Source organism: Crocuta crocuta, unplaced genomic scaffold, assembly GCF_008692635.1.
Source record: "Crocuta crocuta isolate KB4526 unplaced genomic scaffold, BGI_CrCroc_1.0 scaffold218, whole genome shotgun sequence".
In the NCBI taxonomy this organism is placed as follows: Eukaryota; Metazoa; Chordata; class Mammalia; order Carnivora; family Hyaenidae; genus Crocuta; species Crocuta crocuta.
In genome coordinates, this window is record NW_027533170.1 from 8,219,727 (window position 1) to 8,238,521 (window position 18,795).

Here is an 18,795-nt window from a genome sequence, read left to right on the forward strand (position 1 = left end):
CAAACAGTTGAGCCCAAGGAGAGGGTCATGGGAACCCCTGATTTATGGCTGGCTGGGCCTTCTGACCAGGTTGTACCGGTCACAGCCCAGGACTTGTGAGTGGCATCTGAGGTGGGGCCAGTCTTGCCGGACTGAGCCCTTGCCTGTGGAGTCCGTGCTAACTCTGGGTAGTTAGTGTCGAAAGCACTCAGTGGGGAAAACCCACACATCTGGTGTCAGAAGAGCTGGTGTGAGTACAGAAACCAGAGACTTTCCCTTCCACGGGACTTTCAGCCGGGCTGGAAGGCAGTGTAATTCTTGGGGAAGAGCACATATGTTCAAGGCAGGCAAGAGTTTTTTCTATCCACTCTCTCACAGAGTTAGTGTGAGGGTTGCCTAAAATAACACACGCTAAGTGCCCATGGGGGCCTGGCACGTAGTCACTCAGTAAGAGCTCAATTATTATTACTGTTGTTTTCACTACATTAAAGGTACATTTCGAAAGTGAGATGAGATTAAATATGACAACAGTCTCCAAAATAAAATATGCTTGGGGCACCTGGGTGGCTCAGTCTGTTAAGCACCAACTTCAGCTCAGGTCACGATCTCATGGTTTTTTAGTTCAAGCCCCGTGTCGGGCTCTGTGCTGACAGCTCAGAGCCTGGAGCCTGCTTTGGATTCTGTGTCCCTCTCTCACTCTGCCCCTCCCCGGCTTGTGCTCGGTCTCTCTCTCCATAAATAAGTAAATAAATAAATAAACAAAACAAAATAACATACACTCTGCAAAGCTGACTCTGCCCTACTTTGGGGATGAGAGGGTTCCCCTCTGGGTTCCAGAGGTTCGATGACTCACCTAATGCAGGTGGAGAGGAGGGTGGACAGATGGGCAGGGGTCTCTCCGCCCAGCAATTGGCCTGTCTTCCCCTGGCCTACCTCTCCACTGGGGTCTGAGGAGTCCCGGGGGGTCTTGCCCACCGGCCAGTCGGGTGCCCTCTTGGGCAGCCCCACCGCTCCACCCCAGCACGGCCGCCACTTACAATGTTCATGAGCGTGAGCAGGTACTTCTGCACGTGCTCCTTCCCGTGGAACTGGACCACAGAGTCGTCCACGCCCAGCAGGACCTCGATGTTGTAGTCACCGTCCGCCGCATGCCTTCGCGCCCTGCGCCTCGAGCTGTTCACTCGCTCCTCCAGGACACCCAGGGCACGGCTGAGGCTATCCAGGCTGCCCGGGGGGGGCCCTGAAAGGACAGAGGACACGATCTGCAGTAGCAGCCCAGGCTCGCCAGGTGCATTGAGACAAGGCCAATCCCCACCTGGATACCACTCGGCAGGAGCCTGGCCGTTGTCTTGTGGAAAACCCACAGCACCTGAACTATCCCCATTTTACAGAGAATGAACATGGGTTCAGAGAGGGCACAGTGAGTGCCAAGTGGGCTCAGACCCAGCAACATGTAAACAAACTCCTTGGCCATCGCAGAGCCTGGGCCTGGGACCCAGCAGTGAATGGAGAGGCCGAGCCCAGCCAGGAGCGTGCGTGACCAGGGCCAGCTCTGTCCACCCCTTCACACACTTGAATACCCGAGAAGGGCCGCCTGGGTGCCGAAGGGCTGGCCTCCCCTGTGTGGCCACCGCGTTATAAGCAGGGAGATGAAGGCCCAGCCCTGGTGGTGTGTGTCCCACAGCATGTCTTTAGGCAGCACCTGTTTCCACTGAAGCAAGGCCGCTCATCTCCGGGCCCACTCACACCTGTCCAGAGTCAAGACCACCCATGAGCACTCCTGCCCCCTCTCCCCCCGACCCCGGTGAATTGACCCTACTCTTCGTCACAGGCTGAGGAGATGGGTGGCTGCCTGACTGAACTGTGCAGGGATCAGGACTCCACAGTCTGCCTGGGCGGGGAAGGGGGCCCCAGGGGCCTCAGCCGAGGGTCTGTCAGGCCCAGGGCCCCAGAATGGCATCTCGCTGTCTGCACAGCTGTGGCATCTGCCCTGGTTCTCTTCTTCTTTCCCACCAGGCCTGGAGCCCACCCTGGGCTAGAGCTCAGGCTCCCAGTCCTTCCCCACCCCCGACCCCGTTTCAGGGCTGCAGCTGAACTGACCAGGCTGACCCCTGACACTGCTGGCAGCTGCATACCACACTGCCTGCTAAGTCCCAGGGCCCAAACCTTCAGTTAGCTCCCCCTTCCCCCCACATCCCTGTACGGGTATCTGGATCTGTGCCGGGTACCTGACCCCGGGGTCCTGCTTTTCCCTGGCATTCCTGGACACCTGCCCTGGGAAGGGCCTAGGACCTCAGGTCACCATAACACCAGTAACCCTGGGTGTGGTATCTGGGCCCTGGGGCCCCTGCAGCTGAAGGTGGGGCTGAGAGCCCAGCTCCGCTCTCGGCACCCCTGCAGCACCACCTCTCCACAGAGTCTTCCTCACTTGTCCCCAAAGCCTCTCCTCTGCTGTCTCCTCCAGACAGGAGCTGGAACGCCCTCCGCGTCACAGCAGTGCAGAGCTGACGCCGGAGGCGGAATCGGGCCTCTGAGGGCAGCTCAGAGTCAGGTGAGGCAGCCTGCCCTCTGGCCCCATCCTGCCACTCAGCCCTGTACCTATCTCTCCTCATCCGGGCTGACAAACGGTCCCCTGTGGTGTGCACCACAGCGCTGTGTCCCCATCTTACAGACAGAAAGACTGATGAAACTCTGGCACGGCTGACTCTCAGCCAGGAGCGCTCTCCCCTGCACCTGCTGTCTGATCGGTTTGAGGCACAAACCTGCCACCTGGCCACGGGACAGAGAGCAAGTAGGGAAGGCAGAGGTGAGGGAGGTGAAGGAGATGAAGGAGAAGCAGAGGGGAGAGGGCTCAGAGAGAGCAGAGGACTAAGTCAGGACAGGGCTGAGCGTCCGCTTGCATTCCTCTTCCTCCCGGGGTCCTCACGTCCCCTGCTCCAGCCCTGCGGTCCCCCGGTGCACCCTGATGCACACACACGCACATGGCGTGTGGCCTGGCCAGGGTCCCCTCCAGGGGCAGGGACAGGGATGGGTAGGGCAGCCTGCAGGCAGTGCCCATGCAGAGCTGATCATCTGCTGGGCTGCCTGGGGATGATTCAGGGCCATCCTCGCCGTTCCCGGAGGAGACACCAGCTACTTAAATCTGACAGGGGGTTTGAGGAATTGCTACTCTATTTTTACACATTTATTTCTTTGCATTTCCAACAAGCAGGGACAGCTCACCTTCAGAACCACCTTGGGAAGCAGAAAAATGGTAATTTCCATTAAAACAAAAAACAACTCTTCCCTGGGGAAGAGGCTAGATGTTACCCTCTGCCCTTGTCAAGCCCAGGGTCACTGATGGGTGGTCCCTGGGCGAAACCAGACCACAGAAGCGCTTATTAGGGCCACACGGCATTTTAAAAATACCTCATTGGGTTAACAATATTTCAGAATTGGGAGATTTCGTGTTCAACAAAATCTAGAAGAGCTGTCTTCTCTTGAGGAATTAGGGCAGGGGGTCACAGGGTTGGGGGGAGGTAATGGGCAGGCAGCACTAGGCTGTGGGTCGACAGCCATGCCTGGAGAGGGACACATGGGGCCCACATCCCCAGGGCACCCGGCCTGCTGCCCTCACTGCCCTCCCGGTCCCCATCAGAGTGAGCCCCTGACCCTGGGAGTTGCCAGGCAGTGACCCCTCCCAATGTTCCCAGTGAGCAGGAAGGTAGAAGGGGCTGCCTCTGGGCCAGGGCTGGCTGGGACACACCTTGTAGCCGGATCTGCCAGGCAAGCATGGCTTTTAGCGAAATTTATGTTACAGGTCCATTAAAAACAGCAACCTTTTCTAAAGATGCAACAGAAATGCCAACTTCACCTCCAGCACAATTGTTCCTGTGATAGCTATTACTTCAATCATGAGTATCTGGGGGGTGACTGGGACATTATGTTCTAGAACACCTTCCCCCAAGTCCCCAGCCCTGGAGGGATGCCCCAAAGCCCAAGGTCAAAGTGCAGATGGGGAGAGGCAGGTGACAGCCTTGCCCTGCAGTCCAGCCCCTGGAGGCCTCAGCCCTGCTTAGGCCTGGCAGGACCTAAGATCAGAAGGGTCTGCCAAGTCCCCAGGCCTAGGGTCACGCGAGCACGGAGAGGACCCAGCGGCCAGGCTGACATCCCTTCCTCTGTGTCAGTCTTAGATGTCTCCTCAGTTTCCCTACGACGGGAAGCCCAGGCCGTGCGGAGACCCCGACCACACCCTGGTGCCAGCAGGCCTGTCCCTCAAGCCGCGTCCCACTGCAGGGAGCTCCAACCAGGGGCAGGCTCCTGTCTGGTCCTGGGCCAGCTACCTCATACCCCCCGACACCAATGCTGGCCTTCTGGGCCTGTCCCCGTGCACCGGGTTGCTTACCTGGCCTAAAGGCCTTTGTCCCTCTTGGTCTCTTGGGGTTGAAGGTGGGCTCTTGGCCACTCTCCCCGCCTTCCTTTGGAGCTCCTGCATGCTTACAGCCCACGTACTATGCCACAGTGACACAGAGCTCACCTGGCCCTTTGCTCCATCCCTCATTACTGGCTCGGGCCGGGATAACAAGCTGTCGGCGCTGCCCATCTCCTGCTCTGTACACAGCCTCCCCCCACGAGAAGCTGCTGGTCCCCACGGGTGGCTGATCTACGGGAGACAGCAGAAGCCTGGATCCCGCAGGCCGAGGCTCCCCTGACTGCAGGCATCTGAGGCAGGACCTTACCTTTCCAATGCCTAACTATGGGGAACTTGAGTTCCTGGCATTCCCCATGCCAGGGGAGATCCTTCTTCTGCATGGCAGCTAGGGCTCTTTTTTTTTTTTTTTTTTTTTTTTTTTTTTTTTTTTTTCTCATGTCTCAAGCAAAGGATGACAAGGCAAGAAGCTTCCAAGAGCTGTCCCCAGTTTTGGCGTTTCCAGAAGGGATCAGGCGGGATGCCTCAAAGACTCAAGGACAGGGAAGGAGAAGGGGAAACGGAACTGCACCCAGGGAACGCCAAAGCGCCCGCCCTCCAAGGGAAGCAGTGGGTCCCAGAGGTGGAGCTCACCCACAGCCTGTGGAGCCCAGGGTGTCGCCTGCACCAAGTCCCGCTTGTGGGGGTGGGGACAGGGGCAAACCATCAGATCCCCACAGCAAGGAGGAGGCTCCTCACTGTCCTCATTACTGTCCCCATTTTAGCATCAGGGAACCCCAGGAGCAGAAAGATTAAGTGACTTAGATAAGCCATGCAGCCCAGGAGGAGCTGGGGCCCAGCTCGGGGCCACGGGGGCCAATGTTGTTAACACAGCCCGGAGCGGTACCCATACTCTACCAGCACTGAGGGATGGGTTGAGGAAACCGAAATTGGTAGAAACAAAAATGTTTGGCCTGGAGAAGAGACCCTGGGTCCTGAGTCTGCCAAGGGCTCAGAAGGATCATGTGGTAGATGCTGGTTCTATAGGTTCAAGGGCACCTGCGTGCTTGTTGTCCCTGGGGTTTGCAAATCCCACAGGCAGGGCTTTGCCGCACTGAGACCTCTTCATTGGGGATGCTCTTTCTGCTGCTGCCGATCCAGCGCGGCGTTAGAGTTCCCCCGCCAGGCCCAGCAGGGGTCCTCCAAAAGGCCACAGGGAAGGGGTCCACAGCCCTCCTGCACTGGCCTCAGGGACACGTTTGGTCCCCATCTGCCTCCCCCATGGAGCTGGCTGCACATCTACGGGGCATGGGGTGCACGGAGCCTTGAGAAGATCCCTTCTCAGTGACAAGAGAAGACTGTTGTCCCCTATCCATGGAATGATCATCCCCTCACTGGAGCTGCTCCCTCTCATCCTTCAGGTGTCAACTGAAATGTCACCTCCTCAGGGGAACCAGGCTTATTTCATCCTAATTAAAAGAGGCTCTCCCCTTCCCCAACATCTCCCTGACGGCATCTTGTCTTCTTCTTTCATAAAACACACCACCATTTGTGGTTCCAATCTCATCTTGAATCTTCTTGGGCACTAACGGCCTCCCCTGCCTCGGAGAGAGGCCCCCTGGAAGACAGGGGCCATGGGGTCCTGGGTGCCTCGGCTTCCTGAGCGCCCTACAAGTCATAGCAGGTGCAGCAGGGCAGAGAGGCAATGGGAGGGTGCACGGGGCCCAGCAGCGGGGCTGGGAGGAGAGGCAGGTGCAGCAGGGCCAAGGAGACCAGACTGGGCTGGGGGAGCAAGAACAAAAGTGAGCTAGCGTAAAATCCAGCTCTAGGTTGCTTACACAAGACACAGCCAAGATAAAATGACCCGGCGGTGTTCAGAGGAATGGGACAACAATGAGGAGCCATGTGATTGCCAACAACCACAGAAAAGCAAAGCAAAACACTATTTATGAGATAAAATATAATCCAAGCCATTAATGGGACAAACGGATCAAGTCATTGAGAAGATATAAAAGATAGGAAACCTAATAAAGCTTCAACCTGATCCAAGGAAACATAGACAAATCGCAGTTCTATGTGTGTTTTTATACATTTATTCCAGAAAACAATAGATGGATTAGATTAATGTGAGGCAGGGATGTTGGGGATCTGCGTTACTAAGAGAACCTAGTGCTGAAGCCCCACGCCCAGAAAACGTGCCCTGAAAAGGCACACACAAAACACATTCCACATCTGACTATGTAGAAGGACAGCAAGAAAACTCAAAACTCATGTCCATAGTCACCACCACAGAGATAAAAATCAGAGAAAACAAGAAGAGGAAATGCCCTCAAACCCCAAACACCAGAAATTAAAGATACAGTTTTAATAAGCCTAAGCTAGGCAGAGGATATAAATTCTAATCAATGGCTCAGTGTGGAAAACCTGAATAAACCTTAGCAAAAACTGAAAAAGTAGTCTAAGAAAAACCTAAAATGTTTTATAGGAGAGTTTTGCCAGGCCTACAAGGAATAGATACTTCTCATTTGATGTGAAATATGTATGCAAAGGCCAATGCCTTTCTTTCTAGCTAGGAAAGAGAATAGGGAAAAGGGCTTCTCAAATACAGCAACAAAACCCACGAAATACCTAGGCATAAAAAACAATGAATGTATAAAGACCACACAATGAGTTGTATAATATAGTCTACAACTCCTCCCAAATACAAAGGAAGACTTCAATAAATGTAGACACAACAATGCTATCCTGGATGGCAACTTGATTCTTCTCCAAATCCATCTACAAATTTAACACAACCTCCATCAAAGAATTATTAAAACCCAACAAAATAAGATACAACTGGAAGACTATAGGAAAAGAAAGCCAGAAAAATCTTGAGAAATAATAATAATGGGGGGTATTTACCTCTCAAATTAACAGAACATGTTACAAAATATGTTTATGTTGTTTATATGTTCAATATGCTAATGTTTAGTATGACAAAATATTAGTACATAGTGACATTGGTGTCATGAGAGACAGATCAATGGTACTGAATACAAAGTCCAAAAGCAGTTCCAAACATACGAGGGACTTCTGGGTAAAATAATAGATTGAACATATACGACTGATTTGGCTCCTTCCTGAAATCTCATTATAACTTTAGTGAAGTGATGTTTTTTAATCACAAGGCTACATACAAGGACACAGAGAGCAGCAGAGGAAAAACTAACAGAACTGTTGGAGGCTGGAAAGCAGATGGTCTCATAGTAATGGACTTACTATATCAGAGAAAGTTGAATCCCAAGCTGGCAATGAGAAGAACCACGAGACTCTTTCAATCTGCATCATAAAATCCACCAAAGGCACCAAGCACTTCCGGAAGTGGGAGTGAAGAGCAGATCGAAATAAGCAGGACCAGTTGGTGGCTAGTGCCAAAGTCCCTGCCCATACACCGTGCCCTTGTGACAGCCCCAATAACTAACACTGGCATTGGTCTGGAAGCGCGTTCTCTCTCAGAAAGGTGGAAATGGGTGTCTGGGCTGCAGGCACCAGGTATACTGGAGAGCACAGGCACTAAACTAAAACCACGAGGACTAAATCAATGCCGAGGCACTAACCCCCTTCCACAATTCACCCCCAGTATTCTGGGGCTCAGGCCTTTACCCCTCAGGGTGGAGATTGGGAAGAGTCTTGTCTACAGAATTTGATCAACCAAAGACTGAAAGGTAGTATCACTGTCCACATTCCCCCCTGCCTACAGGAATCGAGCTCCCAGTCATTCCTTTTGTTGCCCAACGTTACACATGAATAGCCAGCCAGGGGTCACCAGCTCTCCCGGGGAAACTCCAGACATGGTGGATGGAGACCAGGAAGAGGCACATAACCAAACAACAGGACAGTGGAGGAATCAGAGACTATACAGGAAGGTAGGAAGGTGGGCGAAGCCCATCATCAGTAACCTCTGAGAGCTGGGAAAAGATACTACATCCGTTAAACAAGGATAGGATGAGAATGATAAAAAGAGTCCTTTGAGGTTAAAACCATTTAATCAGTGGAAAGACTGGAGAGATAAAGTTGAGAAATCTCCCAGCAAGTAAAACCATGAGACAAAGAGACTTGAACAATCGGGGGGGGGGGGGGCAGGGAATGAGGTGAGAATTTAAGAAAATTAGAGGACCAGACTAGTGTATCATCCACACAATAGAAGGTTCATAAAGAGAGAAAAGGGAAAACAGAGAAAAAAAGAATTAATGAAATAATTCAACAGAATTTTTCATAATGGGGAGGTGTTTGCCAGATTGGAAGGGCCCAGCTAGTACCCAACATCACAGATGAAAATGGCACATCACTGTGGTATTTCGGAACAAAGATTCTACAGACTTTCACAGGGTGCAGGAGGGCACCGGGGGAAGCAGTTACAGAAGAGGGCACAAAGGATTGGAATCAGAACGGCTTTAGACTTCCCCAAATTCAAAGCAGGAAAGCAATGGAGCAAAGCCTTTGAAGTCTGAAGAAGGATCACCTCCTAACTAGAATTCCATACCCAGCCAAATTCTCCAGCAAGTCTGAACATGGAATAAAGGCATTTCCAAATGTGTCAGCTCTCTAAAGTTTTATCTGCCCAGCACCTCTTCTCCAGAAGCTACTGAAAGTCATGCTCCTTCAAAATAAGAGGGGCAATCAAGAAAGTGGAAGATTGGAGATGGGGTAGCAGGATACCAAATAAAAGAAGAGAGGAGGGAATCCCTTGGAGGATGCTGGAGAGATCCCAGGACAGCAGCTCTGTTCCAGATGTGGAGGGCAGCTGAGCCCTCCTGCCTCCATGTGACCCAAGAGACAGACAGACAGATGGTCATCACTAAGCCCATACCCCCACTGCCATCGGGCCATCCTCTTAACCCAAGGACAGAACACCCAGGAGAGGTTGGCCCAGATTCTTGTCAGGACTTGGCTGGTCCTGACCATGTGCTGCTGAGGGTCTCTCCCCTCGTGCTCTGCTGAAGACACACGTATCACCCCCAGAAGTTCTCAGCTTTTCCCCAGCAGCCGGAGGCAAGCCATGGTGGCTCAGAAGTGGAAAGTACAGGGCACCCCATTCCCTCTGACCGTACTTCTGTCCAGTGCCCAGTGCACACCTCAGCCTTGCCGGGCGCCCAACTGTGGAGAGCCCTGTGTTTCCCCAGACTCACGTGTGACCTTGCTCAGCACTTCCCCGGACGGGGCCCCGTCAGCTCCCAGCGAAGGGAAGTCGGACCACGACCTGGAGACTCTTCTCCTCACCCCCTCCTGGGGCCCCTGTCCAGCGGGGGCAGTGCTGCCCCCTCCTTGCATGGCTGGTGTGTGCTTGCCCTCCAGTTTTAATATGAATCATTTCTGATATTCATTTATACATAAACTGTAAGTAGCTTATGAAATAACAAAATAGTAAATAAAATTAGTAAAGGACAGGGTAGCAATGTGAAAGCGGGGATTTGGTGACTGGTAGATGTGGAGCAGGTGTGGACATTCCAGCAATGTCCACATTGCTGGGCGCTATGCAGTCAATTATGAGTAAGAGCACTGGGTGGCCAGTGATTTCACTTTTGGGGCCACGACGTAAGGACAGGATATAGCGACCCTTGCCCTGTGGCCATTTTTCACTGCCAGGGGCAAGGTGTGCAGACAGGCCTGCTCACACAGGTCCTTAAGGAAGCAATTGAGAGCTGTTCATGGCAGCTTTGCTTGGACAGTTTTCTGGGAGTTGGAGGGCAGAAGAGGGGGCAAAATGCAGCAGGTGCACCCCATACACTGCTACACGGACGTTAGAGGTTTAATGTCCACATACAGGACAGATGGATCTCAGAAACAGAGGGCCAAGTGCAGAAAGTAAGACACAGTGAGCTGTACAGCACAGCACCAGTTAGACACACACACACACACACACACACACACACACACACACACACCAGCAAGGAGCCATACTGATTTTGCAAAAAATATACACACTGACTGGGGCCCGCCTGGGTGGCTCGGTTAAGGCTCCAATTCTTGATTTCGGCTCAGCTCGTGATCTCATGGTTCATGGGTTTGAGCCCCGTATTGGCACCATGCCCATAGCTTGGAGCCTGCTTGGGATTCTCTCTCTCCCTCTCTCTCTGCTCCTCCCCTGTTCATGTTCAATGTCTCTCCCTCTCTCTCAAAATAAACTTGAGGGGCAGCTGGGTGGCTCAGTATGTCAAGTGTCCAACTTCAGCTCAGATCACGATCTCACGGTTTGTGAATTGGAGCCCCATATCGGGCTCTGTGTTGACAGCTCAGAGGCTGGAGGCTGCTTTGGATTTTGTGTCTTCCTCTCTCTCTGCACCTCCCCTGCTCACACTGTCTATCTCAAAAATAAATAAACATTAAAACAAATAATACAAATAAATAAACTTTGAAAAAACTAAAAAAAAATCACTGACCAAAGTATACCCTTTGATCACCTTGGAATGGTCACTCAGTGCAGGGGAAGAGGAGAGGGGAGTGAGCCGGTGGCGGACAGAAGTGGTTTCTCTTTTCAATGACGCCGGAACAACTGGTTATAGAGGGAGGAGAGGATCAAACCCTGACCTTGGATGGTAAGCAAAAGCGAACTCCAGGTGGATTGGTGGCCTGGGAAGATGAAACAGAAATCACAAAACTGCTAGAAGAAAACTCAGCTTAATGGTCTCCGTGCTGGGCAGGCCCTGGACTCCAAGGTCAATGTGCTTTCCAGGTTTCCCCCCAGAACTGCCCCGGCCTCTGCTGGGTGAGCACGTGGGTGGCTGGGTGTGCTCCCAGGGGCCCTGCTGCTGTCCAGCCATCAAGCACGTTGACGAGAACCAGCTGGTCTCCCTTCCTGATGCTGAAATCCCTACAACCACCCTCCCTATAGAGCAGGATGACAGGCAGTGCTCCCAGTCAGGGGAGGATGACACGTACAGAGCCAGGCCGAGGCCAGAGCACCAGCCCAGCCTTCCTGCCACAAACACCACCAGGCCCCAGCATGAGTGGCAGGCCAGGCCCAGGGGACCAGAGTCCCGAGCACCAGCAGCCTGGGGTCTCCAGGAGTGCGCTGGCACCCCCACCCTGGGGGGAGGTCATCTGCAAGAAAGTCATCCCCTCCATTTGTTAACAACCTGGAGACAAGCCCTCCATGACTACAAATTCCCCTAAAGATGATCATTAAGATAAAATATGTTTATGTGGAAGCATAATCAGGACACAGCGAAAGCCCTGTTTGGAAGCAGGCAGGCTCTTCGGAGGCTCCGGGAAGCAGAAAGCAGGCTTGGCCCCGTGGGGGCCATCAGCACGGGGACCCACTGGTGAGCTTTATTAAAAGAAGCTCATTAGGATTATTTCATCCCAGCCCTTTATAGCTTTATGACCAAATCAGAATTAATTTTTGCAGTGCCGGCAGCCACAGTTCATCCGACGTCTGTTTTTATGACTCGAAGTGGAGGGGAAGCTGGTGGGGGGGGGGCGCCCTGGGGCTGGGTCAGCCCCTCTGCACTCGTTCATCAGGGCTGCATCTGTAACAGCTGCAAGGACTCTCAGACACAAGAGCTGGAAGGTCAATAAATTACCTCGAGTCCAGGCCCTCTTACCTTTACAGAGCTTTGGGTCAGAGATGGGAACCCTGGAGAAGGGAAAAGAAATTTTCCTTAGCTTCTCTGTCTGGGACCGTCCCCAGAGCATGCCCTCACAGAGCACAGGGCAACGGATGATCCTCCAAGGTGCATGGGGAATATCCTGGCCTGCCCAGCACCTGCCTGCCCCGCTGGAGATTACAGACACACCCGGAGTTGTATCATACGGCCACTTGCTTCTTTCGTCTTCAGGGATGGCTCCTTGATTGTCCTTTAATGAACCACCCTTGCCACTCCTGGACCTCATCGCTTAGGGGGAGCCAAAGCCATGGGGCCCCTTCCCCGGGAGCACCCACATGGCCCAGGCAAGCCAGTGAACCCCAATGTCAAGCATCTGCTGGGGTATTCAGGGAGATACCATCTCTGCTCTGTGCTGCGATTACTAAGTGGGTAAAATGTGAGCCAGAGGCTGTTGGGCGTCTTCTCCTCCCATGAGAAGCAGAGCTGAGAAATGAAGAGAACAGGTGATACCGTTTAGGTCCTGAATCCAGTCATGCCTGAAGCCAGCTCTGAGTCAATTCACTTGGATTTCTGTCTCTTGTAACCAGAAGAATCCTAAAAGGCACCATCCTACACACACACACACACACACACACACACACACACACACACACACACACACAATCACATGCACTGTCCTAAGTAAGCTAGACACCATCGTTTGATTTTGTAGCCATATCATTCAGATTATTAGCATCAGATGATGCCGCTCTGTTTCACCTCCTACTTTTGGAGGAAGCCCAGCGTGGACAGAGTGAGGACAGACAAGGTCCACTGTGGATTTCGGGTACGTGGTCAAGAGAAAGGGGTCAAGCCCTTGTTCGTTCACACAGATACGGTCCTTGGAAAGTGAGGGGACCTGCCTGATGCCACAGTGGCCCCAGCAGAGGTGTTGAGGCCACTGAGGCTGGGCCCAGACCAGCAGGGCCATGCTGAATGATCAGGAGCTCTGAGACCCTCCCAGGCTCCCTACAGCAGCGCTAGACCAAAGCGAGAACACCAGTCTGGCTCTCCTGCTGCAAACCCAGCACGAGCGGCCTGCCGTCAGCAGCCCTCATGCAGAAGGTCCCAAACACCCCGTTCCCAGGGCCTGTACTGTACGCTCACACCAGCCAAACAGCCTAGGCTCCTCTGCACTTGCGGCTTCCCCCCCTCTCCGACTACCCTCCTGCTGGCTCCTGAAGCCCTTCTACCCCCAAGGAGGCAGCAATTAGGTCCCTGGGGTCCAGGAGCTGAAAGCATCCCGCTCTGATGAGTTTCGGTGCACAGCCAATGCAGGGCAGGTCCCTGAGGCCGGCCACAGTCTCCAGGGCACCAAACATCCTCTCTGCAGGCAGTCAGCCGAGGGGAGCGGAGTTAGCCCAGAGTTACCTTCGCACTGCCACTCCCCAGCACACGGCAGCGGCCAGATGGCAGGATACAATGCAGAGACTGGCAGATCGCTCGATGAAAATATTTACTGTGAACTTCAGAACAAAACACAGACACCCACAGGTCCCGACAGAAGGGAGGATTCCCTGGGATTTTGTTTTAAATGTGGGGGAAGTGGGAGGCTGACAAGTGGCGGGGGCTGGCAGCCAATGTCGGGGGCCACGGGCCTGGCGGCTTCCCCCCCCATCCCCCATGCACAGCTTATACAAGTGCATGACAGGCAGGGAAAACCCATCGCCAGCCCCCTTTACGCTCCCAAGTCCTGGATTTGGACATTTGGCAGCCCCCAGGGCTTCACTTCTCGGAAGGCCTTCAGCCACCCCACACTCGGAATTCTAGGACCAAACTGTACTCCCCGCTTCGGGCCTTGGCCCCTGCGTGCATGCAGCCCAAGCCAGGAGGAGGGCCTGCTTCTCCCTGACCCACAAAGCCGGCCCTCTACTCGGCCTATTGCTACCTGCACCTGCCCCCAGCCCCTTGCGCACGGCCCTAGCTCACACTTCCCCAGGGACCAGCTCCTCCCTGGTCTTCAGATTCTCCAAATCCGGGTTCCAAGGCATTTCTCTTCAGTGGCCAACTTCAGATTCCTGTGCTGAGCCCCGTGTCATGAAGAGTGGGTGACACGATGCAGGGAGGGGTCCCAGGGCTTTAGGAGGGGCTCGGTGCCAGCATGCTTGTGGGAAGTGTGAGATGCTGCCCGGCTCTGCCCAAGGCACTCTCCTGCCAGGCTGTGATCAAGATGCATGAACAGCTGCTTGCTCCAGCCCCCTCCCCCAGCCCAGGGCTGGAGAGTTCCCTGCTCCCCCACCACCCCCTGCATCCTTCCTGGCCCCACCCAGAACCCAGTCACATGGAAGACACGTGTCACATGGCTCCTCCCGGCTGATGCTAGGACCCAGAGTGGCACTGCAGGACGGGCCATACTGTACCACCAAGCCTCCTTCTTAGGACAGAGAATTCAGACACCCTCATCAGTGGTGGGACAGGAAGAGCCCCCACAGTTGATGATGAAGATGGCATCAGCCACATCAGGCATCGGGGCTCTACGGACATCCCTGTTTATTCTTCACAGCAGCCCCATGGGCCGGGAACGGACTCTCTCTAGTGCAGATGGAGGGAGGCTCACACATCAGCCCGTGTCCTCACCTGGGCAGGGGGCAGCACGGAAGGTATCTGATTCCAGAATCCAGCTAAGCCCCCTGCACGGGCCTCAGTCAGGCCCACTCGGAGCCAGCGGCATCGGGGCCAGTACGCCGCAGGCTGCTAAGTGTCAGGGGACCTCATCCGGCCATGACCCTGCAGCGCAGAGACCCACACTCCGCCTCAACTGTCTGCTTTCAGCCTTGAGGTGTGAGGCTCTAACAAGGACCTGGAGAGGCTGGGATTTCACCCCACTGAGCACCCCGTGGGCCTCGAGCCTTGTGTCACTGGTTTCGACATGCACTTGAACTTGAGATGCTCTACATGGCAGTGTGCGCTGGATGGTGGGAGAGAAACACCGAGGGTCCGTTTTCAGGGCCTCTGTGCACACGGGTGCCCTGCCCAGTGGCAGGGGATGGGGTGCCCTGCACTTTCACACGGACAGTGCATGCCCCGGGAGGAAGGTACACGTGCACAGGGCCCTTCCACTTAAAACCTGGCAGTGGAGCAGAAAGGGGAATGGAGAGAAAGAGCCCAAAGATCCCACACTGGGCAAGTCTAAGGGGGCACTGAGCAGTGCTCCTCACGTCTGCCCCTGTCCAGAGTCTGCTGAAGGAACAGAAGTGAGTGATGAGGGACTATCCTCACCCTTCTCCACTGATGCTCTACTGACGGGGGCACCCTGAGGGAGCTGCCTCATGACGACAGTCCACAGAGGGGCCAGGGGACACCGGCAGTGTGGACACCTCTGATCGGCCCAGGAAGAGCCCCGCAAGGCAGTGACGCCTTCCCCAGTCTTCTGCTGAGTCCTGCCGGGTCTGGGGACCTGGAGTGTCCCAGCCCCCGCCCCCTGCCCTCTCTCCCAGGGAATGTCAGGCAGGTCCCGCCTTCTCTTCTGTCTTTCTGGCCTTTCTCTGTCTTCCTAGGGTAGGAGTCACAGGAGCCTGGCGTGAGCCTGAGCCTTTTGGACCCAAGGTGCAGACCACGGTGAAGGCTTCCCATGTAGCCCCGCGAGGGCCCCAGGCATGCCATCCAGTCCTACAGATGACGGGCTCGCGTCCTGCTTGTCTTCTCCTGTGAGGTTGGTGGGTCAGAAGCCTGGCGGGCTGGTGTCCTGGTGGGGATACGGATCAGCTCTGGCCCCACACATCCCTCTCCCATGGTCCTTCCTGCCTTGAAAGGCTGCAGCCTGCAGGCACTGCAGGGAAGGGGCTCCCCTGTTCCCCAGAGACGCGGCACTGCTGTGCTCCCACAGCAGCCCCGAGGCGCTCGCCACGTTCCCCGCACAGCCTCCTGTCAGCCCACGGTGTTGACAGGGCTTAATTTGATCAGCCCCATTTAGAGAAGGCAGGAAACGAGAAATCAGAGCAAGTGCTGAACACTGTAAATTTAATCCGTGACACAGCCTCACACGGGCCTTTCCTAACAACCTGGGGGCACGGGGTGCCCTCCAAGCCCGGATCCCGTGGCCACTTGAGGGCTGCCCTTCCTGCAGAAGGGATGGCACAGAGCCAGGCCGCTGGCCATCCCGCACACCCCAAGGGCTCCAGAGGGCAGGCCAGGTGGCTAGCCAGGCAAGAGACTACAAAAATCACCGTGTTCTCCTTTAAAAGGTCTGGGGTTTTTAAAAGCAGCTGTGACTCAGCTGGGTGTGTGCTGAGAGGCAGAGTGGCTGAGCCACTGTACATGCCAGCTCGCGGACCATGGAGCTTCTGCCTAGCCAGCAAGGGTGCCGGGGCCGCCATCACTGTTGTGCATGTTGAGCACTGCACAGGGCACTAGCCACCTCAGGACTAGTGCAGATGGGGCCTGCTGCTCCCATCTCCTGCACCACTGAGTCAGACACTAAGACCCTTGCATGAGCCAGTCCCGGTCCACCTGCTTGCCTTGCCTGCTGGCTTCTCCCACAGCTGAGCCCCCTACACACTCCTCTGGGGCAGGAACCCCCTCCATAGGGCACCCAGCCTGGCTCCCATTGTCTGCCTGGCAAGTCCTGCTCCTCCAAAGACCAGCCCCAAATTTCCTTCTGTTTGGGAGGAAAAGCCCTGACCACCTGCCCGCTCTACCAGGCCGAGTGAGCAGTTCCTTCCCTGCCCCCCAAATCTTACATTTTCCTTCTTCCTTCCTCCCTCCCTCCCTCCCTTCCTTCCTTTCCTCCTTCCTTCCTTTCTTCCTTCCTTCCCTCCTTCTCTCCCTCCTTCCTATGTTTTCCTTCCTCCCTCCCTCCCTCCCTTCCTGAAGTATTTCAGTATCAACTACCTATAAAGCCCCATGCAGCATGATCCTCACTACAGGAATCTGTGCAATGTCATCATCACAAACTTGCTAACTTGCTCTCACTTGCTCCTGAACACACACACACACACACACACACACACACACACACACACACACACACACACACACACACACACGCGCGCACGCGCAAGCTTACACGCACACACGCATGCTTAAACCCAGGTTCACGCTCAAACATTCACACTCACAAAGTCACACCCTGTCCGTCAATTCCTGGAAGACCGAGGCTGCCTGTGGCTCCTCTCCAGGTCCCTAGACACTCACATGGGGCTTGATGAAATACATCAATAAATGGGGCCCATACCACCTGCTGGTAAGCGGCAAGGAAACTGTGACCCTTATGCTACTTATGAGCAGACGGAGGCTGGGAAAGCAGGGAGAGGCTGCAGGCGTGGAAGCAGCCACGGAGGATATTTTCTTGGCAGGAGCAGCTGCGGGCAGACACTCAGGAAGGTGTGGCTGCTTCTTTCCTGGCCGTTGTGTCCAGGGGTGGGCCATGAAGGCGGCAGGGGGGCCTGGCTGGGCAGTGGGTGCCGTCGCTACTGACCTCTCCCTCTCCTCCTGGGAGGGCTATTGCCATGGCTCCCAGCACACCCCTACTGCCTGCAGGCGCCACCTGACGACACGCCACTGGCCCCGACCACCGGCCAAGCGTCACCAGAGCAACCCTCGCTAGGGCCTCCAGGCCCTGGGGGTGCCCACGGTGCCTACTGCACGGACTCAGTGCCCGCAGGGACAGCAGGTGGCTAGGCTAGGTGTGTTTGGTGACATCCTCCCCCTTTTCTCTTTGACCTTGTTTACTATTAAACATAGGGAAATGGTCTGCAGTTCCAGAAAGAACTATGTTCTTCCAGTTTTCCTTGAGATGTAGGGCCCCTTTGGCTTATCTTTCATTTCTCCACTCTTAACTGAGAGATATTTCACTCCTGTAAGAAGAAGCCACGTGGATGTGGCCGTGGGCCAGGAACAAGGGACCACGGGGTCCTGGGCATGCTGGAGGGTCTAAGTGGACAGCACTGCCTAGAAGGGTATAGGTCCGTGGTGCTGGGACTTATCTTTGTCAAGAAGTCCAAAATCTGGATTGGCATGTGAAGTCTCTGATCTTTAGATACTGGAAAGCAATTTTATTGTATTCATTTATTTTGGGGAGGGGAGCGCAAGGTAGGGAGAGAGAGAAGCAGGGCTCGTGCTCATCCAGAGAAGGGCTCCAGCTCACCTGAGGTGGGGCTCGAGCCCACCTGTTACGCGGCTCGTGCTCACCCAAAGCAGGGCTCGAACATATGAGCTGTGAGATCATCACCTGAGTCAAAGTCAGATGCTTAACTGACTGAGCCACCCAGGTGCGCCAGAAAGCAATTTTACGATAATGTAAGTCCTGTGCTGCCCGGGGTCAGGCTCTCCACACAGGTCAGTGTACGACGGCCTTGGCTCCATGCTTAGCATGCCATTCCCTCGGCGCTGTCCTCTTACCTGCATGGGGAGCCTGTGGGACCACCAGGTTCTGACAAACCAGAGCAAGCCGCCTGCCTGAGGCTGCTGCAGTGGCTGAAACTTCCTCAGTGACAGCTCATACCCACTGCTTATATGTGCCCCTTCCTTTTCGGAGCCAGCTGCTGGTGATATGATTTATCGTGGGATCCTTGCATGGAGACCCGATGAATGAATGCTCACTGGTCATCCACACAGCGACAAACACTCGGTGTACCCCAGGCTCCTCCTCTGTCTCGGGGATCTTGGCCTAGTCCTCAGTCCCACGTACAGCCCAGGGCTCACCCACATCATGTGCACTTCACATAGAGGACCAATATCCTTTACATGTAAAGTACTCCTTCAGATCAACAAGAAACAGCCCAGCAATTCAAAAGGAAAATGGGTAATGGTATAAATGGATAGTTCTCACAGAAGAAAACCAAGCAGCTTTTAAAGATATGA

At 54.5% G+C, this 18,795-nt stretch overlaps 1 protein-coding gene across 1 annotated transcript in view; it reads right to left on the bottom strand.

Annotated features, from left to right (window-relative positions):
• Positions 1–18,795, bottom strand: part of ADAMTS2 (ADAM metallopeptidase with thrombospondin type 1 motif 2) — a 235,338-nt gene that overhangs the window by 94,607 nt on the left and 121,936 nt on the right. The window contains exon 4 of the mRNA XM_077746330.1: positions 1,017–1,219. Within this exon, the coding sequence (XP_077602456.1) occupies positions 1,017–1,219 (203 nt within the window). The remainder of the gene's footprint in view (positions 1–1,016; positions 1,220–18,795) is intronic.